Raw genomic sequence first — 27,150 nt, 5'->3', positions numbered from 1 at the left:
TATTAAGGTATGATTGTATTCATCCTTCTATCACCTGCATGTCCATATAGACAGCTCAGAGAGACAATCCTACATGTCTGAAAGTGCCTGTCAGGAGCAAGGAAAGTCATCCAGGCATGAACTGGTTAAATATTGATGACTTTAAGGAATGAATTCAACAGACCGGTATATTTTCACGTTTTAACAAATGCACAGGTCGTACAATGGAAGTTCCTCATGAAACCTGGGGAAGTTGAAGAACCAGCAGCAGCTGAAGGCAACGATGTGATGTTACCGCCTCTACGAGCAGACATTGTAATTCCTGTTAGTCACGGAGTCAGAATAAGCCTCAACCTCGCACAGTGTCAGGTACTCTGAGCGTCCGGGGATCACCACGCTGACGTACTGACCCTCCATTCCAGGACAGCAGAAGGACAAGGTGGAAGAGGCAACACTGGTGACTGTGCCGCACCTGGAGGAGAAAACCAGCAAATGTGACCAGCAGCGGATCAGATCTACCATGTACAGGTCAACAACTACACTAACGGCAGGGAGACCCACCCCCGAGCCCAGCTGCCATACTACCAGCAGGGAGGTCCACCCCTGAGCCCAGCTGCCATACTACAGGCAAGGAGGCCCACCCCCGAGCCCAGCTGCCATACTACCAGCAGGGAGGCCCACCCCCAAGCCTAGCTGTCATACTACCGGCTAGGAGGCCTACCACCGAGCCTAGCTGCCATACTACAGGCAAGGAGGCCCACCCCCGAGCACAGCTGCCACACACTACCGGCAGGGAGGCCCACCCACGAGCCCAGCTGTCATACTACAGGCAAGGAGGCCCACCACTGAGCCCAGCTGCCATACTACCAGCAGGGAGGCCCACCCCCGAGCCCAGCTGCCATACTACAGGCAAGGAGGCCCACCCCCGAGCCCAGCTGCCACACACTCACATTTTCACAGTAATATGTGATGCAGAGACTAATATTTGTACAAAACCAAAGATAATTTCACCTGACAAATCAGCAGTCTGCAAGACCATCATGATTACTGTGATGCAGTGACCCCTGTAACAGGTAGGGGGCGCTGCATGGTCTCCCCGGTATGTGCACGGAGTTGTATTGAGGCCGTGAGAATAGACCTGCAGTGATGTCAGGATCACGTGACCAGCCATGTGATCCATTACTGTGGGTGTGGTTACAGGTACATAACGTGACCAGGGTGTGGGTCACATGTTCCTGTGTGGTTCCAGTGAGTGGACCTGAGTGGTGAAGGTCCTGAGGGCCCTGTGTATGGTCCTGTGTATGGTTCCTGTGGGCCTGTGTGTGGGCCGTGTGTGCTCCTGTGTTGGAAGACCTGAGAGGAGGCTTCCTGGAGAGCACCTGCTGGCGTGGGAGGTCCTGGGAGGAGGACCGGATCCCTAAGCAGGACACAGTGGAACCTGGGGAAGCTACCGGCCTTCGGTGGCTCTGGACTGACTGATGTGTGCCGGCCAGGCAAGTTGGTGAACCCCGTAAGGCAGTTTCCCTAGGAGGAGTGGACTGACAAGGAGTCAGCAGGTGGAGCAGGAGCTCCCGTCAGGTACTATACAGACTGTTAGTGCTTGTGAAGTTCTATGAACTGTGTGGTCACCCACGGCAACTGAACGGAGTGAGGTTCAGCATGTGTAGAGACCACGACCCGGAGTCACATGTGCTGTTTGTGACTTGGGACATTGGTGAACTGTTCGGCGTACGGACACCCATGATAACTGGACGAAGTGAGAGATCCAGCAGGTTTGGTGTCCGTGAGTCAAAGCCGTAAATGAAGTGTTTAAAGCTGCAAGTTAATGTCACCAGTTGGTGCCTGTTGTGTTTCATGAAATGTACATAAGGAACTGTGCATAGCCCGGTTTATGACACCGTAATAAACCGTATGGACTGTTTTGTTTTTTAAAACCCGTGCCCGTGTGCTGAATATCGTGGCCAAGCGAGTGTCCCCCAACACACTCAGTAAGAATAGTCTTACATTTGGTGCTCGAATGCGGGGAGCGATCCCGAAGGCACACGTGGAGTTAATTGCTGTGGCTCGGTGGGGCCACGAAGAGTGCGTCTGGCTGTAACTCGGCGGGGTTACGAAGCTGACAAGCGTCTGGCTGTAACTCGGCGGGGTTACGAAGCTGACAAGCGTCTGGCTGTAACTCGGCGGGGTTACGAAGGGGACAAGCGACGTCCTGTCGGTTGGCGGGTCCACGAAGTCGGCGGTAGAGCCTTGTGGAGCGTAGCTGCAGTGGCAGCAAGTGGTTCCACAGCAGGCGGAGCTGCGGTGGCTTGTGGTTGGCAGCTGGAGGTGTCGGTTGTATGTGACTGCAGCGGGAGCTGTGGCGGTACCAGCAGGAGCTGGTGAAGTGACATATAAAAGAAAAGAAAAAAATTTTTTATTTTTTTTCTCTCCCTTTTTTCCCCAAGTTGTGCTGACTCTTAAAGGGCCAGTACAAGCCCAGAGACAAAGGGGTGTACTGTGCGAACTGGGGCCTGAGTGCTGTGGGGAAGTCCACGGGGTGTATCCCAGGGAGGGGAGTGTCCCTAATAGTGAACGGTGGCCCAAACGGAGATGGTTGCCCAAAAGGGGGCGGAGACCCAAAAAGGGGCGATAACCCGAACAGGGGTAATGGCCCAAAAAGGGGTGGAATCCCGAAGGGGGGCTGAATCCCGGACAGGGGTGGTGTCAAAAAGCGGAGCACTTGCCCAAAAAGGGGGCGGAGCCAAAAAAGGGGCGGCAATCAGTGAGGTGTCACGACTGTGTCCTTTTTGGCTGGATGGAGAGTGTGTGCGGGCGTTGATAGAAGAGAGAAGCGAGAAGAGAGAAGTTGGAGAGAAGCGTCTTTACGGAGAACCCTTCCAGGAAATTCTGTGTCACCTGGCGACACTGAATATCTCCAGGTAGCCACTATCTACATTGTCGTAGCGGAGGTTTCCACATACCATGAGGTGGCTGTAGTCCCGATCTTGCCGTATCATATGGTAATAGGACAAGATTTGGAAGCACTGTGGGAAAAGGCTGAAGTGTTTGTGGATATAATGTGGATGTCAGTTAGTAATGTTGAGAAGGCGCCCCCTAGAGTTGACAGTCCTAAGGTAGGCCTGACCGGAGGTAAAGGTTCGACTACCCAACTAACTGACCTGACGTCACCTGAAGTATGCTACAATACGACTGGTAGTGGTCTGGTGGATAAAACAAGTGGAGCTGACACCCAGACAGAGAGTGACTTGCGGGGTCATCATACTGTGGGGAGGGACACAGACTCTGGGGGTGACTGTGACAAGTCATGGCCAGTAACAAGCGCATGTGCCATGGTGACAGGTGGAGGACGGGGTCCAAGACATGTGGTGACAGGTGGAGGACGGGGTCCAGGACCTGTGGTGACAGGTGGAGGACGGGGTCCAGGACCTGTGGTGACAGGTGGAGGACGGGGTCCAGGACCTGTGGTGACGATTGGTGATGACTCTCATTCAGACGGTGATGCCAGTGGAAAAGAGTGTAATAAGGTTGACTCAGGCAACTCTTCCTCCCGTCGCCGGAGACGTAAAAGAGCCAAAGGGGCTGAACCGGTTGTTCCGTGTGAGGAATTGATGGAAGATGCTGAGGACCTGGGGTGTATGAAGTACTCTGAAGTCCCAGGGAAAAGGGATTAACCTAATGATGTCACCACTGAGACCCAAGAGAGGGCTGACCCTGACAGTGCAGAGTCTGAGGGTGCAGAAGGGGAGGAGGCCACCAAAGAAGTGGTGCCTGAAGTGAGTACCTCCTCAAGTGATGGATGTCTCACCAATCCAGAGGATGGGAGAAGCGAGATAGAATTGATTAAAGAGACAGGGAAGGACCATGTTGAGCAAGAAAGGGTCCTGAGACAGGCCGCTGAGCACAGGGTGGATGAGCTGGAGAAGGAAGTCTCTGAACTCAGAGGTCAACTGTCAACGTGGCTAAGTGTGAATAAGGCCTTAAGAGATGATGTGGAAGTGCTCAAAGGAGCACTAAAAGGCCCTCTACAAGAGAAAGAGGTGGTGGTCGCAGACTTCTCGTGCCAGTACCAGAGTGGTAACGAGGTGAAGCTGCTAATGCCCATCTTGACCCGGGGTCTGGAAGAGGGTAAAGTTGAAGAGGAGTTGGCGCTAAAAGCAGAACAAGATGGTCACCCGGTTGTGACAGGTGTCTTGATGGAAAGGTCCATGGCAAAGCAGGAGCCGTCCGTTCCTGAAGAAAGTGAGACTCCGCTCTTCAAGTGCGTGATAGATGTACCCGAAGAGGCGCAAGATGCATGTACCAGTGAGGGTGCGCATGAGGCCTTTAAAAAAGCAGTAGAAGTGTGTAGTGTGCACTGGGCACTGGAGACGAAACAGTTGGTGATACTGTCTGCTAAGGAAGTCACAGTGAAGAGGGTGGCTGTCCTGAGGGACATGCACCTACAGTGCCTCCGCACGAAGCAGATGATCCTGTTGAGGAATGGTGAGGCCACTCGACGTTTGGAGCAAGCCAGGAAAGCTCAAAGTCGTCTGGGCTTGGTAGAGGACACAGTCCAAGTGCCCAAAGCTCTAGTAGCGAAGCTCATTGGCAGATTTGGGAAAGTGATGCAGGAGATGGTGGATATATCCGGTGTGAAGAGACTGAGGATTCCGGCTGATGACGAGGCCCAGGTGGGTGAAGATGGGATGGTGTCATTCCTGGTTGTCGGGTCCAAGGAGAGTCTAGGGAATATCCGGATGCTCCTGAGATATCGCGTGGCCTACCTGAGAGAAATAGAGCAGCTAAGACTGTACAGACGGCAGGTCAATAAACAGCTGCAGAACATGAGGTGGCGGCCGCCTTCTTCCCAAGGAAAAGGGAACAGAAGGGACCCTCCAAATAATGAAATGACAGGTAGCCGGAGACTTTCAGCAAGGCAAGAACGTAGAGAATCTGCAAGTAGTAGTTCCTGTCGTGTACTAAGTGGGTCTGACTCAGACCAGACAGTCGGCTTGACCGTCAGTGGGACTCATGACCGCACCAACCGTGGGTGCCGGCCGTGGAGAGGAAAGTCGGGTGACGGGGCGTACAGGAAAAATGTGGTGACCAAAGGTCTGTTGACACAAATAGATGGTGGCTTGAGGACAAAAACTCAAAACGTACACATTGACCGCTGGGGGCGGGGTAAACTCAACAACTGGACTATTGTATGTGATGCCCAAAACCGACTGAGACGGTTCCCTCGACTGATAGGGCAAGGTAACGTGTGTGACATGTCTCGTGACCCCACGTGCATGACAGGTGTTCAACCCCACAAGTTTGAACAGAGGGGGGGGGATATGTGATGCAGTGATCCCTGTAACAGGTAGGGGGCGCTGCATGGTCTCCCCGGTATGTGCACGGAGTTGTATTGAGGCCGTGAGAATAGACCTGCAGTGATGTCAGGATCACGTGACCAGCCATGTGATCCATTACTGTGGGTGTGGTTACAGGTACATAACGTGACCAGGGTGTGGGTCACATGTTCCTGTGTGGTTCCAGTGAGTGGACCTGAGTGGTGAAGGTCCTGAGGGCCCTGTGTATGGTCCTGTGTATGGTTCCTGTGGGCCTGTGTGTGGGCCGTGTGTGCTCCTGTGTTGGAAGACCTGGGAGGAGGCTTCCTGGAGAGCACCTGCTGGCGTGGGAGGTCCTGGGAGGAGGACCGGATCCCTGAGCAGGAGACAGTGGAACCCGGGGAAGGTACCGGCCTTCGGTGGCTCTGGACTGACTCATGTGTGCCGGCCAGGCAAGTTGGTGAACCCCGTAAGGCAGTTTCCCCAGGAGGAGTGGACTGACAAGGAGTCAGCAGGTGGAGCAGGAGCTCCCGTCAGGTACTATACAGACTGTTAGTGCTTGTGAAGTTCTATGAACTGTGTGGTCACCCACGGCAACTGAACGGAGTGAGGTTCAGCGTGTGTAGAGACCACGACCCGGAGTCACATGTGCTGTTTGTGACTTGGGACATTGGTGAACTGTTCGGCGTACGGACACCCATGATAACTGGACGAAGTGAGAGATCCAGCAGGTTTGGTGTCCGTGAGTCAAAGCCGTAAATGAAGTGTTTAAAGCTGCAAGTTAATAGCACCAGTTGGTGCTTGTTGTGTTTCATGAAATGTACATAAGGAACTGTGCATAGCCCAGTTTATGACACCGTAATAAACCGTATGGACTGTTTTGTTTTTTAAAACCCGTGCCCGTGTGCTGAATATCGCGGCCAAGCAAGTGTCCCCCAACACACTCAGTAAGAATAGTCTTACATTACCTAGAAGACACGATGTCCAGTGGCCAGGAAGTACAGACCTGGCTGCTGGACCTGGTCCTAGGTAGCTTTGAGTAATTCAATCGACAGCACCAGACTACAGATGAAGCACCCTGGAGGAAGCACAAGGCTTCTAGAGAAAATGTTGCTTCTTTATGAACTTACACTGGATTGTTGTTGTCGGGGGAGTTTCCAATTCGGACCTCAGCCCCCATCAGTCGCTCAGGACAGCAGTCCATCCTGTTTGTCAGGATGACGATGGAGATCTTGTAGCTCTGCTTCAGGTCCAGCTTCCACCAGGGATTCTTCTCCATCTTGGTGTGAGTGCAGGATTCACTACTGAAGTCGGTGTCTTTGTTCCCATCGATGGCGTTCTTGGCCAATCCGCTCCTGGTGGAGTATGGATAGTCCGACACCTGGGAGGCCACGCCGGTCCGTGCTAGATTCGTGGCTGAGGAGAGAACAGAAGAGATCACATATGGAGGAGATGTGGGTGCTGTCAGAACCGATGACATCTGATCCTGGATCTATCAGATGGACCAAAGGGGAGATTGGCCTGGGGGGCAGAGGGGCATGTACACAGCAATCTCATCCTCTAGTCATTTTAGAACTGCCCAGACAAGCCCCATAATAACTGTAGGGTTGCTCAGCCACTGGGTGTTTTATCACCTTAGAAGATATACTGCAGAATGGTGCTCCATGCACAGGTATAAAGGAGTGATCTGCTGCAGGATGGGGCTGTATTTAGAGATGCCATGTACTGCAGAATGGAGTTGAGTGGAGCAAATCTGTGACCTCATCACAATCTGTAAGCAGGCATTTGTGGGCCAGGAGACATTGTACATGGACGGCGGTGACACCAGGATCAGAAGGATCATACAATAGTACTCTGATTAATGGCAGCGGTCAACACCCAGTGTCTTGTGTTACTGGCAGCAGTGCCCTGGATCTTTTCTTTTAGGGATGGGGGTATGGTGATTGATTTTGGTGAAATATTTACAAGAGGGGGTGCACCATTATCACTACATGAGGCTCAAGCCCAAGGATGGACCGCACCACTCATGAGCCACTGCCCCAAGCTAGACCCCAGTGTCACGGTTCACACCATGCTGCCAACAATATGGCAGGGATCCCGGGGAGGATACCTTTATCATCCCCACTACTCACATCAACTTGTCACAAACCAGGGTTGTTTGGTTGCCCCTGGTTCCTTCTGAAGGGGATTTATCTATATTCCACTTCCGGTTTGGATCTTGCAGCTCTCTGGCGCCCCCTTACCCTCAGGTCAGATTAGGTACTGCACCTAGGGTAACTAGTCGCAAGAAAGGCTGCCTGCTATGTACTGGCTATTGGGCATGCTGCAGCGAGGGTGATAACTACTCCCACTCAGGCGGGAACAATAATTTATCAATGCCACAGTCACTACAAAAACTCCCCAATTGCACTGAATAAAGTATGCTGCCAACAGCTTCGATTTCCTAAGGATTAACAGGTCGAGAGCCAACCCAAATTAGTAGCATAATTTACTTCAGAGGACGCGACAAATTTATTTATAGAGCAGGGAGAGACAAGCAAGTAAATTATATATTTTACTCAAAAAAAAAAAAGTTAGGCAGTGTTTACAAGGTGTAAAAGATATTATAAAGCTGACAAAAATCATGTGTACAATACAAATAAAATGGGATTAAACTTGAAAAGCCGGATTACTCACCGGTAATGCTCTTTTAGTGAGTCCACGACAGCATCCCACTGGAGAGAGGGATCCGCCCCGCAGGAACAGGAAACCTACCGAGAAATAAAAGGGGGGCGGTCCGCCTCTCCGCCTCAGTTTTGATTTCAGAGTACCCGGAGGACCGCCAGTATTAGGCAAATATCATTTATTTCATTGTTTAAACTTATTTGCTTATGATTAAAAGGATTTTACTCAAATAATATGTATTATATTAATCTAGGGAGGGATGTAAGAGGGTGCTGTCGTGGACTCACTAAAAGAGCATTACCGGTGAGTAATCCGGCTTTTTAAGGCCCCGTCTCACATAGCGAGATCGCTAGCGAGATCGCTGCTGAGTCACAAGTTTTGTGACGCAACAGCGACCTCCATAGCGATCTCGCTATGTGTGACACGTACCAGCGATCAGGCCCCTGCTGCGAGATCGCTGGTCGTGTCAGAATGGCCTGGACCTTTTTTTGGTCGTTGAGGCCCCGCTGACATCGCTGAATCGGTGTGTGTGACACCGATCCAGCGATGTCTTCACTGGTAACCAGGGTAAACATCGGGTTACTAAGCGCAGGGCCGCGCTTAGTAACCCGATGTTTACCCTGGTTACCAAAAAAAACAAACAGTACATACTCGCCTTTCGGTGTCCCTTGCCGTCTGCTTCCTGCTCTCACTGACTCCCGGCCGTACAGTGAGAAGTGAGAGCACAGCAGTGACGTCACCGCTGCGCTCTGCTCTCACAGTACGGCGGCTCAGTCAGAGCAGGAAGCAGACGGCAAGGGACCTGGACACCGAAAGGCGAGTATGTAGTGTTTGTTTTTTTGGGTAACCAGGGTAAACATCGGGTTACTAAGCGCGGCCCTGCGCTTAGTAACCCGATGTTTACCCTGGTTACCCGGGTGCTGCAGGGGGACTTCGGCATCGTTGAAGACAGTTTCAACGATGCCGAAGTCGTTCCCCTGATCGTTGGTCGCTGGGGAGAGCGGTCTGTGTGACAGCTCCCCAGCGACCACACAACGACTTACCAACGATCACGGCCAGGTCATATCGCTGGTCGTGATCGTTGGTAAATCGCTTAGTGAGACGGGGCCTTTACTCTTCGCCACGACAGCACCCCACTGGAGATCTTTCAGAGACCATCACCTAGGGAGGGGACCACTGTGCTGAGGACAGTCCTGCCAAAGTCTAGGTCAGAAGTTGACGATAGGTCAAGCCTATAGTGGTTATAAAATGTAGAAGGATTTGACCACGTTGCCGCCTTACATATAGTTTCAATCGGGACGTCTCCCCTCTCTGCCCAGGAGGATGCCATCGCTCTGGTGGAGTGTGCCGTTATGCCTTCCGGAGGGATTTCTTTCCTCGCGGAGTAAGCCAGTCTGATAGACTCTCTGATCCACCGGGATAAGGTGCTTTTTGTTACTCCATGACCCTTCTTGTGACCCTGGAAGGAAATAAACAGAGCCCTACACTGTCGCCAGCTGCTGGTCCTTTCAATGTATTTTAACACTACTCTTTTAACGTCTAGAGTGTGATATTTCTGTTCTTCAGGAGTGGAGGGATTACTGAAGAAAGTGGGCAAGATTATTTCTTGTGACCTATGGAATTTTTTTGCTACTTTGGGAAGGTAGGAAGGGTCTGGTTTAAGAATTAACTTATCCTGAAAAGTTAACAAAAAAGGTGGATCTATAGAGAGTGCTTGGATGTCACTTATTCTCCTAGCTGAAGTCAGTGCTACCAAGAGGGCCGTTTTTAGTGATAGGTATTTAATGGGTATTGAGTCTATTGGCTCGAATGGAGAGTCTGTTAGGGCTTGTAAAACTAAATTTAAATCCCAGGGTGGAATCCTAGGTATGTTAACTGGATTTATTCTTTCGCAGGCTGTGATAAATCTGGATACCCATCTGTCTCCCGCAATGTTATGGCCATAGAGGGCTCCTAGTGCTGAAACATGAACCTTTAAGGTGTTTACAGTTAAACCTAGTTCTCTCCCTTTTTGAAGAAATTACAATCTATCCTGGATCGGAATTTCTGATGTGTTGGTAGATGTATGTGTAGCGCCCCCACTGTCGCAGGGCCGAGGGGTACCCGGTACCGGGCCTCTGAGTCTCTGTTCTGGGGTTGTCACGGTGGCTAGACCCGGTCCGTGACCCTGCTGAGGGGCGTACAATAAAGGTGGAGGGTGGTGACGATGTTATGGTGTGGTGCAGGCCGCAGTAAATAACGAGGACACCAGGTTGCAGTCTCTTTACCTCTTTACTGAAGGCTTCAGGATCCTCAGTCCGGAATACGGTTAACCGGGCTGCGCAAGTCCGGCCGGTCCGATGGCACCTCCAGAGTTCCCTTTGCAGGTGGAAATCTGTGCCTACCTTCTAGCGCTTGTGTGTTGTGGTCCTCCCCTGCTGTGCTTACGGGATAGTCCCCATAACTGTTGTGTCTGTTTCTGAAGTTCCCTCACAACTCGATTATGATGTTCTGCTTCGTCCCCCAGATGCTATGGATAGGACGCACCCGTATGACGGGTAGGCTCGGAGCTCTTCCGGGACTCTAGCGTCGCCCCTCTCCTATTGTTGCCCCCTGTGTCTTCGTAGGTGATTTGTGTGAGACAGCCTGCCTATAACTGACTGTCCTGCCGTAGGTTTGAAGTATTGCTTGGAGCCTAGTACTTCCTCGGCGTTCCGGCTACGCGCCTCAGTAGGATGTTGCCTCGTCTTACAGCACGACTCCTACTGGTATTTCTCCTTGTTGCGTTGATCTCGTTTCTCACTCAGCACAATCAACCTCGCTTCTTGTCCTTTCTTAGGGCACCGCCGCTATCTCGTGCAGGCGCGGTCCCGTAACGTTCTCTCTGTTCGCTAGGCCTCTGTCAGGATCCCACCCCTGACAGGGACCCCCCTGAGTCTCTCCCCGCCACACCCTCTGCCACAGGGTGTTGCCTGTTCGATTCCCAGTCAGCTTCTGTCTAACTTCCTGCCTAACCCCCAGTTTTACCAGATTGTGAGGAGTGGCCTAATACATAGCACCCTTAGCTCCCCCTGGAGGCCAGACTGTAGTGTATTGGTGTCTGTGATACCTGGTCAGGTCGACTCCTTCAGTGCCATCAGACGTACCATAGCCCCCCTTAGCGGCGGAGCATCAGTACTGCAACGACCAGGACTCTGGGGCGCAGCATATGGAATTGTAAGAATTTCTTTCATATTCTCGTATAAATTTTTGTGGTGGAAGATTTTCTACTCTGGAGAAGTGTGTCAATCAAACCCCCCGAGAATCCTCTTGATCTTAGCATCTGCCTCTCAAATTCCAGGCCGTCAGGTGGAGATTGTCCACCTGAGGGTGGAAAAACGGACCCTGGAAGAGAAGGTTGGGTGTTGAGGGGAGGACCCAAGGATCTGAGACCGACATGGTTTGTAGCCACGAGAACCATGGTCTCTTGGGCCAGAATGGAGCTATCAGTATCACTTTTGCTCATTCTCTGATTTTGCGTATGACTTGGGGTAGTAATTAGTGTTGAGCATTCCGATACCGCAAGTATCGGGTATCTGCCGATACTTGCGGTATCGGAATTCCGATACCGAGATCCGATACTTTTGTGGTATCGGGAATCGGTATTAATATCAATGTGTAAAAGAAAGAATTAAAATAAAAAATAGGGATATACTCACCTCTCCGGCGACCCCTGGACTTTACCGCCGTAACCGGGAGCCGTTGTACCTAAGAATGCGCGCTTGAAGGGCCTTAGATGACGTCACGGCGCTCTGATTGGTCCGTAGCGGTCGCGTGACCGCTACGCGACCAATCACAAAGCCGTGACGTCACCTAAGGTCTTTAAAGCGCTTGAAATACCTTAGGTGACGTCACGGCTTTGTGATTGGTCGCGTAGTGGTCGCGTGACCATTACGCGACCAATCAGAAGCTGCGGACGTCTTCTAAGGTTTTTCAAGCGCTTGAAAGACCTTAGGTGACGTCACGGCTTTGTGATTGGTCGCGTAGCGGTCACGCGACCGCTACGGACCAATCAGAGCGCCGTGACGTCATCTAAGGCCCTTCAAGCGCGCATTCTTAGGTACAACGGCTCCCGGTTACGGCGGTAAAGTCCAGGGGTCGCCGGAGAGGTGAGTATATCCCTATTTTTTATTTTAATTCTTTCTTTTACACATTGATATTAATACCGATTCCCGATACCACAAAAGTATCGGATCTCGGTATCGGAATTCCGATACCGCAAGTATCGGCAGATACCCGATACTTGCGGTATCGGAATGCTCCGCTAAGGGGGGCTATGGTACGTCTGATGGCACTGAAGGAGTCCACCTGACCAGGTATCACAGACACCAATACACTTCACAGTCTGGCCTCCAGGGGGAGCTAAGGGTGCTATGTATTAGGCCACTCCTCACAATCTGGTAAAACTGGGGGTTAGGCAGGAAGTTAGACAGAAGCTGACTGGGAATCGAACAGGCAACACCCTGTGGCAGAGGGTGTTGCGGGGAGAGACTCAGGGGGGTCCCTGTCAGGGGTGGGATCCTGACAGAGGCCTAGCGAACAGAGAGAACGTTACGGGACCGTGCCTGCACGAGATAGCGGCGGTGTCCTAAGAAAGGACAAGAAGCGAGGTTCATTGTGCTGAGTGAGAAACGAGATCAACGCAACAAGGAGAAATACCAGTAGGAGTCGTGCTGTAAGACGAGGCAACATCCTACTGAGGCGCGTAGCCGGTGGGCGGAACGCCGAGGAAGTACTAGGCTCCAAGCAATACTTCAAACCTACGGCAGGACAGTCAGCTATAGGCGGGCTGTCTCACACAAATCACCTACGAAGACACAGGGGGCAACAATAGGAGAGGGGCGATGCTAGAGTCCCGGAAGAGCTCCGAGCCTACCCGTCATACGGGTGCGTCCTATCCATAGCATCTGGGGGACGAAGCAGAACATCATAATCGAGTTGTGAGGGAACTTCAGAAACAGACACAACAGTTGTGGGGACTATCCCGTAAGCACAGCAGGGGAGGACCACAACACACAAGCGCTAGAAGGTAGGCACAGATTTCCACCTGCAAAGGGAACTCTGGAGGTGCCATCGGACCGGCCGGACTTGCGCAGCCCGGTTAACCGTATTCCGGATTGAGGATCCTGAGGCCTTCAGTAAAGAGGTAAAGAGACTGCAACCTGGTGTCCTCGTTATTTACTGCGACCGACCTGCACCGCACCACGACAACATCATCACCATCCCCTCCACCTTTATTGTACGCCCCTCAGCAGGGTCACGGACCGGGTCTAGCCACCGTGACAACCCCAGGACAGAGACTCAGAGGCCCGGTACCGGGTACCCCTCGGCCCTGCGACAGTGGGGGCGCTACACATACAGGATACCGTCCGATACTTGAGTCCCATTGACTTGTATTGGTATCGGGTATCGGATTAGATCCGATACTTTGCCGGTATCGGCCGATACCGATACTTTCAAGTATCGGACGGTATCGCTCAACACTACTAGTAATATGATCGGAGGAAAAGCGTACGCCAGACTGAACTGCCAAGGGGCTTGGTGAGCGTCCAGAATGTCCGGATGATCCGCTGGAGATAAGGAGGCAAACCTCCGGACTTTTCTGTTTCTTCTTGTGGCGAAGAGATCTATTTGAGGACGGCCCCATAGGGATATTATGTCCAGAAAAATCTGCTGGTTTAGGCACCACTCTCCTTGTCTCAAGGTGTGTCGACTTAAGAAGTCTGCCTGCTGATTGTTTTCTCCTCTTACTGCGCTGCACATAAGGGATGTTAGGTGACTTTCTGCTAGATTCAAGATTTCTGTAGCAGAAGACAGAGTTTCTGATCGCGTACCTCCTTGCCTGTTTACATACGCCACTGTGGTGGTGTTGTCGGAAAGGATTCTGACGTCTTTCCCCCGAAGCTGTGGGAGGAAATGGTATAAGGCGTATTTTACTGCATTTAGTTCTTTAACGTTAGAGGAGCTGCAGCTTTCCTCCATGTTCCACAACCCTTGGCAAAACTCATTCCCCATATGAGCGCCCCATCCATGAGGACTGGCGTCAGTGGTTATGGTATGAGATGGCGTTATTACCCATGGAACACCACTCAAATGATTTGAGTCTAGTCACCACGCTAAGGAAGATAAAACCTCCTGAGATAAGGTTATTTTTGCATTTAGGTGACCAAATAACCGTCTATCTTCTTGTAAAATTTGATGTTGTAGTGTTCGAGTATGGGTAGTCACACAGTGCAATTTTGATCGCTACGACGGTACGATTCGTGACGTTCTAGCGATATCGTTACGATCTCGCAGTGTCTGACACGCTACTGCGATCAGGGACCCTGCTGAGAATCGTACGTCGTAGCAGATCGTTTGAAACTTTCTTTCGTTCGCTGGTAACCAGGGTAAACATCGGGTTACTAAGCGCAGGGCCGCGCTTAGTAACCCGATGTTTACCGTGGTTACCAGCGTAAAAGTAAAAAACAAACAAACCGTACATACTCACCATCTGATATCCGTCAGGTCCCTTGCTGTCTGCTTCCCGCTCTGACTGTCTGCCGGCCGGAAAGTGAGAGCAGATCACAGCGGTGACGTCACCGCTGCGCTCTGCTTTCACTGTACGGCCGGATCTCAGTCAGAGCAGGAAGCGGACGGCAAGGGACCTGACGGACATCAGATGGTGAGTATGTACGGTTTATTTTTTTTTACTTTTACGCTGGTAACCACGGTAAACATCGGGTTACTAAGCGCGGCCCTGCGCTTAGTAACCCGATGTTTACCCTGGTTACCCGGGGACTTCGGCATCGCTCCAGCGCCGTGATTGCAACGTGTGACCGCAGTCTACGACGCTGGAGCGATAATCATACGACGCTGCAACGTCACGAATCGTGCCGTCGTAGCGATCAAAATTGCACTGTGTGACAGTACCCTATGGTATTGAGCCCATCTCACTGCAGGTATACAAGAGATAAGAGACCCTAGTAACGACATAGCTTGTCTTAGGGATATACGTGGATTATTTATCGCAGCTAGGACTTTGTGTCTGATCAGTAGTATCTTTACCTGAGGCAGAAGACACTTTTGAGATATGGAGTCTAAATGGAGCCCCAAGAACGCCTGACGGGAAAGCGGAGTGAGTCTGGATTTGTCGGTATTGATTATCCAGCCTAAGTCCTGTAGAGAGGAAATTGCGTGAGCTAAACGATCAGTACATTGAGTAACTGAATTTCCTATTACCAAAAAGTCATCCAGATAGGGCACAATCAAAGTCTCCTTCTGGCGAAGGTAGGCCATCACCTCTAGCATTATCTTGGTGAAGATCCTCGGCGCTGTTGAAAGGCCGAAGGGCAAGGCCGCATACTAGAAATGACGAATCTCGTTGTTGATTATTACCGCCACCCTGAGGAATTTTTGGTATCTGTCATGAATAGGGAGATGATGGGGGGCATTGATCTAAAAGATGCTTACTATCATACAGTTTGGAAAGAGGAGTTTTATAGTGGACCTAATGGATTCCATCTTAAATGTATAGTTTTCAATAAATGAATTGAGTTTTTTAAGGTTTATGATTGTCCTGAAAGAACCGTCGGGCTTGGAAATTAGGAATAAGGGAGAGTAGAATCCCCTACCCTCCTGTCCCACCGGAACTTGGACTAAGACCCGTTTTGATAATAGGGTTTGAATTTCAAGCTCTAGAGCCTGTTGTTGTATAGGCGAGCTGAGGGATGTTATAATATAAGACTCGTGGGGAACACGAGAGAATTTTAGTTTAATTCCATCTCGGATGATATTTAAAACCCACGAGCTAGATGTTATTTTTTCCCATTGAGTGGTGAAAAACTTCAGTCTGCCCCCAACTGGTATATCCTCAGTATTTGTTGTCTTTTGGGGGGTTGGGTCTTCTAAACATGGTACCTCTCTGCTTGTCATCTTTAGCGGTCCTGTTGTAGACCTATCCGTTTGCCTCCTTTTGCCAAACGGTCTCCTTTTAAAGGCTCTCCCTCACATGGGATTGAGCATATTTTAGATTTAGATTGCGCGTCCTCTTTCCAGCTTTTCATCCATAGCGCTCGTCTTGCGTTATTCACGAGGCCTGCAGATCTTGCTGCCAAACGGAGTGAGTCGGCGGAAGCGTCTGCCATGAAGGCCGCTGCTCCTCGTATCAAGGGGATGGCTGCTCGCAGTTTTTCTCTTGAAACTTTATTTTCAATCTGCTGGTCTAACCGGTCAATCCAAATGAGCATTGACCGGGCAGCGCAGGTGCTGGCTACTGCAGGTTTGAATATTCCTGTAGCCGCTTCCCAAAGGATCGACAAGTAGTCCTGCATCCTCTACAGGTAGAGAGGACTGCTTAGAGGTAGAGGCTACGGCTGCGTCGACCTTTGGTCCATGTAAGAAGTTCCTCGTCACTAAACGGATATTTTCGTTTTGACGCAGAGGGTAAAAAACTTCTTTGATCCTGTTTCTCCCATTCTCTTTTAATTAATGCTTTCACTGTTGGTATAACTGGAAAACATCTCCTCTTTCTCTCCGCTAAACCCGCGAACATTATGTCCTGCGTGGTTTGCGCACCCTTTGTCTCCTCACACCCCATGGTGTTTCTAATTGATTTAACCAAATTGTCCACACTGTCTAAGGGAAAACATGAGCGTCCTTCAATGTCTGATGAAGAAGATGATGGTAAAGATGATAGGGAGGCTTCTGAAAGTGCGCATTGGTCACTTTCGGAGTCTGACACCGGTGTTGGAGTTTTAGATTTAATTTTATGTGGTTTCTCTTGGGTCATAGCTTTTAGCTCCTCCCTAATAATGGCACGTAAGTCCGTAACGGACACTGCTGCTCCCTGGGTTGTTTCTTTGAAACAGTCCTTACATAGTTTTTTGGGGTATGAGTCTGGAAGGGGTTGGCTACAAAAGGCACATTCCTTATGTTTCGTCTTTTGTCGTCTTTTAGCCTGGTCAGTATAAGACGTAGCGAGAGAAGGAGAAAAGAGAGAAGGAGGGAGACAACGTCAGCTTAATAGGCAGAGTTAACAACTCACCCAGTGAAGCGATTAATACCGTATTAGTAGGCCGAGATCCTGTCCTGGATCCGTCGCTTTTACGAACGGTCTCAGAGGATCCTCTGTGATCTTTGGTGGCGGGTACTGGATCTCCAGCAGTGGGGTCCATGGCACCTGGGGATGACATCTCTGCATCGCCAAATCCCACCTATTCAGCGGTTTAAATATTGCGCCTTTTTTTTTCTTTCGTAGTGCGCATGCGCGAATTACGCTAGATCCTCCACTATAGATTCGGCCTGGACGCCCCAGAAGTTCATCGTCTATTTCCGGGGTAGTCCCTGTACAGTGGTCGGCGCATGCGCGGTCTGGGATTTTAGCCCCGGACATCAGTGGGAACGCTGCCACTCTTACCGGACTCCAGCCGGCCTCTTCGCGCTGCCGTACCGCACTCCGCAGATGATGCCGGGCGGCCCTCCCCGGACCCAGCCGTCTGCATGATCCACCAGATGAGGAGGGAGCAGTCTAACGGAACTCCCCCGATGCTGCTTCCAAGCTGCAGCCCCTGCCGTTCTCGTGGATACCGCGCAGGCGGCATGCTAGCCCAGGTATGTTCTTCTTGTAGAGATCCTGTTGTTCCCGCAGGAACAGGAAACCTAAACTGAGGAGGAGAGGCGGACCGCCCCCTTTTATTTCTCTGTAGGTTTCCTGTTCCTGCGGGGCGGATCCCTCTCTCCAGTGGGGTGCTGTCGTGGCGAAGAGTAAAAAGAACACTTACGGGTCGTTATGTCATGGTATCATCTTGGCTTAGGAGGGTAAACACATCTAGATGCATAGCACATCTGTATTAACAGCAGGACACCAGATACAAGACACTGCTGGAATGCTGTCTCACTAAGATATTCTTAGCACAAAACCCAGGCACTCCCCCTGTGGTGCCATCACTTAGAGGCTGACACCTCCCCTTTACTTAGGATATGAAAACTATTTTTTTTATGCATAACCTGCTGTGTGAACCTCGCATAAGTAAGACACGATCAGAATGTGCCCCACATCATGGAGATTCTTTTAAGAGTATATACGGAGTAATTACCTGAACTGCTTACTGAGAAATCCACACTTTGCACTCGTTGTGTTTAGCTGCAAGCGCTTTCAAGAAGTGATAGATCTACTGACACGCGGAATATGCAATTCTTATCCCTCATCGGTGCTGCCATGTATAAAACTTGAATCGAACAAAAACTCAGGGCTTTACACCAGTTCCAACTAGTATTAGATGGGAGGTGTTACGTTAATGTATAAAATGGAGTATGGTTTTCATTTCCCCCTTGATATCACACACTGTGTGCTCTGACCCCCCTTTCCACTGCGTCCGCTGATCTAGGCACAATCCCTGTGTAACTTGAAACTCCAGGGGGAGCCTTGAAACTGCTCTCTGCACTTTTCCCCCCTCCAGTCGGAATGTTAATTAGCCATGCAAGTCTCTTTTGTCTCCAAACCCATGTGCTTGCTGTAAAGGGGAGATCTTAAATAAGCCATAGTGCACCGTCAGTGTATGATAGGAATATTCCAGATACATATTCGGAACGTGCTTTGGTATAGCTTCACAACAGGCCTTTTGCTGGAGTCTGGCACTAAGAACCAGAGAAACGGATTTCTCCTAAATAGAGTGGAATATCGAGACCGAGTTTAGAGTCATTAGAAAGCTAATTTTAATACATGATGAATAATGTGTGTGCTGTGACTCTGCTAGGTTTGCGAGCCCACTTAGGAGTGTTAGAAGTTTCATACCAAAATGTGCACCCTGGCAGCTAGGGGAGGGTGCAGGTAAACCAGCCCCTTTAGTGATGTCACGAGCCTGCAAATATAAGTCACTGCACTCAGCCCAGCCTTCATTCTTGCCTGGGACCTCACAACATCAAGACTCCTTGATGAATTGGGATATACAGTATGGCTCCTCCCACCAGCATGGTTAGCTAGGATGATCTAAGCAGCATGGGAGTGTGTATGTTTAATCCCTGTTTTTTTATGTAATTGCTTGTACATACTTTGTCTCATATTGTAAAATCTTTACATACCTTTCGTAAACAATGCCTACCTTTCAGGAGTAAAATATAAAAATTACTAGCTTTGTTTTCCTTGCTCTAAAACATACCCCAAGTCCTCTGAAGTTAATTACGCTGTGAGAAATCTGAGCTGGTGGCAGTGAAGTGTTCTCTGGGCTTGGTGGGTACAGCTGGCAGAGACGGAACAGGGTTTTATAAGCTATTGTCTGGCTGCGGCCTGAGCATTTATAATTCCCTCGCTGCAGTGTGCCCGCTAGCCAGTCCACAGTGAAGCGGCCTGTCCGGTGACTAATTATCCTAGGTGTAGTTCCCTGACTGACCTGAGGGTAAGGGGGCGCTGGAGAGCTGCAAGTTCCGAAGCAGAACTAGAAAACGGGATATACATAAATCCCTGCAGTTCGTGATATATTGTAGCAGCAGTGGGATACCTAAAATAAGCCCCTGCGGTAAATTGATAGGGTCAATAGCCTTGTGTGTGTTATCATCACATTGTAGCAGTGGTGGGATAACTAAGATAAGCCCCCCTGCACATGTGATAGCCGGGTGCTGGCCAAAGGTCACCCCCGATTTGTGACAGGAGGGGGGGAATGAGTAGTTTTCACGGAGACTGGTATCTGCAGCTACAGCCATAAACTTCTCACACATTGGTATCAAGTTGCACAGAGTATCTGCCATAGGGCTGTGTTTGTTGTTTGAGCGAATGCAGAGGGGGAGAAAAGGGGGGGGGGGGGGGGTGAAACTGCAGCGTGTGTGCCATGGTACCTTCTAGAACTAATCTCACATTATGACATTTTTACATTATCGTGACACCCAGTGTAACGTGTGCAGCGAGCCCCTGCTGGTAACACCAAACCGAAAATATAAATGCCAGTGTGAAGGCGGCCCTGGAAGGAAAGGAGACTACAGAGCTAGGAAAACGGAGACAAGTCATCCTGCCCGGCCGTTACCTGCTGAACGGGCGCTGCCATTACAGAGCAGGAAACCATGAAAGGGCGCTGCACAATGGTTACATAGGCGATACAGGTCACATCTACATCATCCCTGCAGTATGCAAGCTGTATGCCATTTCTGCATGGTACACACAATTTAGTTCAGTAATGCTGGTTTCACACTTGCGTTTTTTGCCGCTGCGTTTTTTAGCATGCGTTTTAACGCATTTTCGGCAACGCATGCGTTTTGACGCGTGCGTTTAGTTGCAGAAATGCAACCCGTAGTAATTTCTAGCGGCGTTTTTTGCCGCAAAAAAACGCATGCGTTTATTCGCGGCAAAAAAATTCATTGCTGTCTATGTAAACGCATGCGTTTTTAAACGCATGCGTTTCTATAGAAAAACACAAGAAAACACAAAAAAAGAAGAAAACCCTAACCCTAACCCTTGGGTTACTAGGGATCCTAACCCTAACCCTAAGGTTAGGATCCCTAGTAACCCTAGGGATCCTAACCCTAACCCTAGGGATCCTAACCCTTAGGGTTAGGGTTAGGATCCCAAGGGTTATGGTTAGGGTTAGGGGTAGGATCCCAAGGGTTATGGTTAGGGTTATGGTTAGGGTTAGGATCCCTTTATCACCTTGATGGTGGGGGGTGGCTTATCAGTGACCTGGTGACCAGGACATTCTTCTAATAAAAATCTACCCCTAACCCTAACCCTAGGGATCTTAACCCTAACCCTAGCTAATTCTATTAATAGTGGGTTTTCTAGTTGATTTTGATGATTGGCAGCTGTCACACACTTCTCAGCATGCGTTTCAAAAACGCAAACGCAGGAAAAAAACGCATGTAAACGCGTCAAAATGCCGCGTTTTTTTTCTGCATGCAAAAACGCATGCGTCTAAAAAACACAGCGTTTTTTTTTTTTTTAAACGCTGCAGATCAAAACGCAAGTGTGAAACCAGCCTAACCAGTACCCATATGTAAGAAGACTATCTGACCTATCATAATTAAATATCAAACACTGAAAAGAGATGATACCAAGTCCCCAAGGTGTCAAAATATAAACATCTTTATTATTAAAAACATTAACAAACAGGTGAAGGAAGTGAAATACAGAACCGCAATTGAAAAAAAAATGCTGTGCAAAAAACGGGAGGCGCGTGCCCAGGAACTCTAATTATACGTACACCACATCTATAGCCTCTCATAGGTGTAACAGTGCGAGCATATTCACTCTAATCTATAATATCCAATCGTTGTCGCAGTCTGGACATATACAACAGAGAAACCTAGAGAGACATAATCAATATGATACTATGCTTGCTGCAGTTAAATGGGTTGCAAAATACACCATCACATCTCCTTTGCCTACAATCCCCCTGGGCTATCTAATACCAAAATCACAAAATAAGGAAGCCATCTACCCATCTGAGTGCAGTCAAGATGTCCTGGGGACCCGCCTCCGCCCCAACGCGCGTTTCGGAGAGCAACCTTCATCAGGGGGCATACAGTTCTAATGCGCAAGTGGTTTAAAAAGCTTTGAACCTGGAAGTGTATCCGATGCGTACAGTGGAAGATGTGCGTTGTCATGACCACTGCGACGCCGGTGAGCATCCCACACCACCTGCAGGAGGAGAGCGACCACGGGGCCTACGTGATCACAAACCACCCGACCGAGGCAAGTTGCACAGAGTACAACGGCAAACATGTTACCCCACCGGAACACCTGTATCCCCAGCTAAGTGTTAGTCCTGGCTGTCTCCCTCCACTGATACAATTTGAGGTACGCACTGTAGGGGTCAGCAGAGTCATGGTGACTGGTCTGCGACTACACTACAGCCGACAACTGACCGGTAACTTCCTGCAGTATCCACTGAAGTCACCCTAGGACCTGATTGTTGGGTGCACTTCACCCCCTCCTCCACCACAGACCCAGAATCACAGAGCCAGGGAAAGCCCCGTCCCCCTAAAGCCAGGACAGACAGACACCTGACTGTTCTACCTGCGCTATAACCCAGCCCGGGTACAGGATCTCACCTCCAGGTGCAGGAGCGCATCCAAAAGCCAGAACCACAGATCCCAGAAGAATCAGAGACAGCAGAGGATTCATCCTGAGGAAAGGAGAGAACAGACATGGAGGAGTCAGTAATGTCTCACTGATCCTGTGCAGACAACACTCCCCTCATCTGAAGAGGCCGATAACCGAATTATAGATTGTAGTCACTTCTCTCCAGACTGATGAGTGAGCAGTAGTGATGAGCGAACGTGGTCGCCACTACTCGTTACTCGCCCCAGTATCACTATGCTCGGTGTACTTGGCGAGCATTTCCGGGATTATTCGGCGGTAACTGCAGTCTCCACCCAGAAGTTTTGGTGGACTTTAGAGACCCAATCACAGTGCAGGGATTGTCTGCCAGGCCATGAAATGCTGCAGCCATCTTTGTTGTTGTCGTGCAGTGATTGGCTGGGCCACACAGCATCATCCCGAGTATAAGAGGCCTGGCACCGTCCTGCTCATCGCATTCATCTCCGGATTCAGCGAGAGTAGGGAGAGCTGCTGCCGAGATAGGGTCAGAATCGCGGTTTTTAGAGTTAGTGTAGGTCTGCAACTGTTACATCCACAACTCCTCAGAAACCAAAAGTCCTTTTTAGGGCTAATTCATGGGTCCCGATATTGCAGCACTAGGTAGGCAGTGCACAGCATATCCACATCAGTGCAAGGCCTGCAGGCACTGTATGTGCGTCCATTGCTCCCACTGCATCCCTCCCAAAGCTCCATAACTGTCTGCTGCTGCTGCTTCTTTACTGTCTATATGCCCATTTTTTTTCCCAAAGATCCACCCCCACAAAAAAAAAAAATATATATAATATATACATACATATACACACACACACAGTCTGTTCTGTCAGACTGAGACCTGTTTAACCCCTTTACCCCCAAGGGTGGTTTGCACGTTAATGACCGGGCCAATTTTTACAAGTCTGACTTCTGTCCCTTTATGAGGTTATAACTCTGAACGCTTCAACGGATCCCGGTGATTCTGACATTGTTTTCTCATGACATATTGTACTTCATGATAGTGATAACATTTCTTTGATATTACCTGCATTTATTTGTGAAAAAAACGGAAATTTGGCAAAAATTTTGAAAATTTCGCAATTTTCCAACTTTGAATTTTTATGCCCTTAAATCAGAGATGTCACACAAAATACTTAATTAGTAACATTTCCCACATGTCTACTTTACATCAGCACAATTTAGGAACCAACATTTTTTTTTTTTGTTAGGAAGTTATAAGGGTTAAAAGTTGACCAGCGATTTCTCATTTTTACAACACCATTTTTTTTTTTTTTTTTTTTAGGGACCACATCTCATTTGAAGTCATTTTGAGGGGTCTATATGATGGAAAATACCCAAGTGTGACACCATTCTAAAAACTGCACCCCTCAAGGTGCTCAAAACCACATTCAAGAAGTTTATTAACCCTTCAGGTGTTTCACAGGAATTTTCGGAATGTTTAAATAAAAATGAACATTTAACGTTTTTTCACACAAAATTTATTTCAGCTCCAATTTGTTTTATTTTACCAAGGGTAACAGGAGAAAATGGACACAAGTTGTACAATTTGTCCTGAGTACGCTGATACCCCATATGTGGGGGTAAACCACTGTTTGGGCGCATGGGAGAGCTCGGAAGGGAAGGAGCGCCGTTTGACTTTTCAATGCAAAATTTACAGGAATTGAGATGGGATGCCATGTTGCGTTTGGAGAGCCCCTGATGTGCCTAAACATTAACCCCCCCACAAGTGACCACATTTTGGAAAGTAGACCCCCTACGGAACTTATCTAGATGTGTGGTGAGCACTTTGACCCACCAAGTGCTTCACAGAAGTTTATAATGCAGAGCCGTAAAAAGAAAACAAATTTTTTCCCACAAAAAATATTTTTTAGCCCCAAGTTTTGTATTTTTCCAAGGGTAACAGGAGAAATTGGACCCCCAAAGTTGTTGTCCAATTTGTCCTGAGTGCGCTGATACCCCATATGTGGGGGGAACCACCGTTTGGGCGCATGGGAGAGCTCGGAAGGGAAGGAGCGCCATTTGGAATGCAGACTATGATGGATTGGTCTGCAGGCGTCACATTGCGTTTGCAGAGCCCCTAATGTACCTAAACAGTAGAAACCCCCCACAAGTGACACCATATTGGAAAGTAGACCTCCTAAGGAACTTATCTAGATGTGTTGTGAGAACTTTGAGCCCCCAAGTGTTTCACTACAGTTTATAACACAGAGCTATGAAAATAAAAAATCTTTTTTTTTCCCCCCACAAAAATTATTTTTAGCCCCCAGTTTTGTATTTTCTCAAGGGTAACAGGAGAACTTGGACCCCAAAAGTTGTTGTCCAATTTGTCCCAAGTACGCTGATGCCCCATATGTTGGGGTAAACCCCTGTTTGGGCACACGGGAAAGCTCGGAAGGGAAGGAGCACTGTTTTACTTTTTCAACGCAGAATTGGCTGGAATTAAGATCGGACGCCATGTCGCGTTTGGAGAACCCCTGATGTGCCTAAACAGTGAAACCCCCCAATTATAACTGAAACCCTAACCCAAACACACCCCTAACCCTAATCCCAATGGTAACCCTAACCACACCCCTAACCCTGACACACCCAACCCTATTCCCAACCGTAAATGTAATCCAAACCCTAACCCTAACTTTAGCCCCAACCCTAACCGGAAAATGGAAATACATTTTTTTAATTTTATTATTTTTCCCTAACTAAGGGGGTGATGAAGGGGGGTTTGATTTACTTTTATAGCGAGTTTTTTAGCGGATTTTTATGATTGGCAGCCGTTACACTGAAAGACGCTTTTTATTGCAAAAAATATTTTTTGCGTCTCCACATTTTGAGAGCTATAATTTTTCCATATTTGAGACCACAGAGTCATGTGAGGTCTTGTTTTTTGCGGGACGAGTTGACGTTTTATTGGTAACATTTTCGGGCACATGACATTTTTGATCGCTTTTTATTCCGATTTTTGTGAGGCAGAGTGATCAAAAACCAGCTATTCATGAATTTCTTTTGGGAGAGGCGTTTATATCGTTCCGCGTTTGGTAAAATGGATAAAGCAGTTTTATTCTTCGGGTCAGTACGATTACAGCGATATCTCATTTATATTATTTTTTTATGTTTTGGCGCTTTTATACGATAAAAACTATTTTATAGAAAAAATAATTATTTTGGCATCGCTTTATTCTCAGGACTATAACTTTTTTATTTTTTTGCTGATGATGGTGTATGGTGGCTCGTTTTTTGCGGGACAAAATGACGCTTTCAGCGGTACCATGGTTATTTATATCTGTCTTTTCGATCGCGTTTTATTCCACTTTTTATTCAGCGGTATGATAAAGCGTCTTTTGCCTCGTTTTTTTTTTTTTTCTTACGGTGTTTACTGAAGGGGTTAACTAGTGGGACAGTTTTATAGGTGGGGTCGTTACAGATGCGGCGATACTAAATATGTGTACTTTTATTGTTTTTTTTTTTTATTTAGATAAAGAAATGTATTTATGGGAATATATATATATATATATATATATATATATATATATATATATATAACAGCACAACCAAAATGAAAAAAGTGGACTTTAATGCCTGAACGGCGTGGCAACGTTTCGGATGTAATATCCTTTCTCAAGCAGTGTATACATACAAATGTCAGGTTTTTATACAAACCACAGGTACAGCTCATTAATAATAACATTACATCAATTTGTCAAATAACATAATACCGTAAAAGTGCCAAGTGAAATAAAAAGTGCATTGGTGCAGTGATTAAAATCCCTTGAAGATGTCTTAATAAACATCATATCATATAAAGCGATCTCCCATATAACATACAAGTACATTAAGTACCTAATCGCCATAATTAAATTATCCAGGTGTCACTCCATGAGAAGCACAATCAAAAAAACTCACACATGTTCATAGTAGCAGACATCATATCCACGGCGTTCCCAGAAGTGAACTGCGCATGTCCATGACGAAATTACCCATGGAACATAGCGCATCTCACCGCGCCTGCGCAGTCAGCATCTGAGACACCGGTCGCCATCTTGCTTGTGGTATTCCACTGATCTCCGATGCCGGAGTACAAATCTATGGAATGTAATGAAGCAGGAAAAAACCTCCATAATGTCTATTTTCAATATAAACATAGACTAAAACCATGTGCAATATTTGTAGGAATTTTATTACGTCCTCTAGTATGCCAAACAAGGATCAGATCAGTGGTCATATTTTCCGTACTATTTGATATCAGAAAAAAACAAGCAAAATTCAACCGTCCTCGGTTGTTTCCAATTCATATGCTTCACAAAAACAGGCAGCACTCCATATTGTTTAGGTCAATATGCAGGTGTTTATTGAGCCCACCTCAAGGCTTGAGAAAGGCTCTGTTAGAGCCGAAACGTTGCATGGAGATGTGGGCTCAATAAACACCTGCATATTGACCTAAACAATATGGAGTGCTGCCTGTTTTTGTGAAGTAAGTAAGTGTGTACATATATATATATATATATATATATATATATATATATATATATATATATATATATATATATATACATACATTCCTGCAGCGAGGAAGGAGGTAGGAGACCCTCAGAGCAACGCGATCACATTGTGTTGCTGCGGGGGTCTCAGGGAAGCCCGCAGGGAGCCCCCTCCCTGCGCGATGCTTCCCTATACCGGCGGCACACCGCGATCATGTTTGATCGCGGTGTGCCGGGGGTTAATGTGCCGGGGGCGGTCCGTGACCGCTCCTGGCACATAGCGCCGGATGTAAGCTGCGATAGGCAGCTGACACCCGGCCGCGATCGGCCGCACTCCCCCCGTGAGCGCGGCCGATCGCGCTGGATGTACTATTCCGTCATTGGGAAGTAGGGCCCACCCCACATGGACGGAATAGTACGTCCAATGACAGAAAGGGGTTAAAAGTTAGTTTGTCAGGCATATGTAGCATAGTTGTGTGCTACCCTTGTGCCCTTTTTTTTTTTTCTTTTTGGTGTTTTCAATTCATGCTTCTAGCCCTGCACCTGTTGTGGCCCACAGTCAGGCAGCACCATCAGCAAGCCCGTCCATGTCCTTGTCCCAGCACAGCCTTCAGTGGTTTATAACCCAGTCTTTGGAACGCAAGCA

General features: G+C 48.5%; 1 protein-coding gene across 1 annotated transcript; it reads right to left on the bottom strand.

Annotated features, from left to right (window-relative positions):
• LOC143783146 (fucolectin-like) lies at positions 1-25,963 on the bottom strand. Its single transcript, XM_077271469.1, has 4 exons — positions 25,930-25,963; positions 21,990-22,063; positions 6,422-6,707; positions 1-451 (listed from the first exon to the last, which is right to left on the bottom strand). The coding sequence occupies exons 2-4, from the start codon at positions 22,060-22,062 to the stop codon at positions 280-282; spliced, it is 531 nt and encodes a 176-aa protein (XP_077127584.1). The 5' UTR covers position 22,063; positions 25,930-25,963; the 3' UTR covers positions 1-279.
• Between the last annotated feature and the right edge of the window lie 1,187 nt (positions 25,964-27,150).

This window comes from Ranitomeya variabilis, chromosome 6 (genome assembly GCF_051348905.1).
Source record: "Ranitomeya variabilis isolate aRanVar5 chromosome 6, aRanVar5.hap1, whole genome shotgun sequence".
Classification (NCBI taxonomy): Eukaryota; Metazoa; Chordata; class Amphibia; order Anura; family Dendrobatidae; genus Ranitomeya; species Ranitomeya variabilis.
Note: the sequence above shows the minus strand (reverse complement) of the source record. Positions and strands in the feature narration are given on the sequence as shown.

Bases quoted from the DNA above. Each gene is read 5' to 3' on its own strand.
- LOC143783146 (XM_077271469.1), bottom strand. From the start codon at position 22,062: ATGAATCCTCTGCTGTCTCTGATTCTTCTGGGATCTGTGGTTCTGGCT. The intron at 6,708-21,989 runs GTGAGATCCTGT...TTCTCTCCTCAG, and splicing joins ATGCGCTCCTGCACCTGGAG to CCACGAATCTAGCACGGACC. The intron at 452-6,421 runs GTAAGTTCATAA...TTTCTCCTCCAG, and splicing joins CCCGACAACAACAATCCAGT to GTGCGGCACAGTCACCAGTG.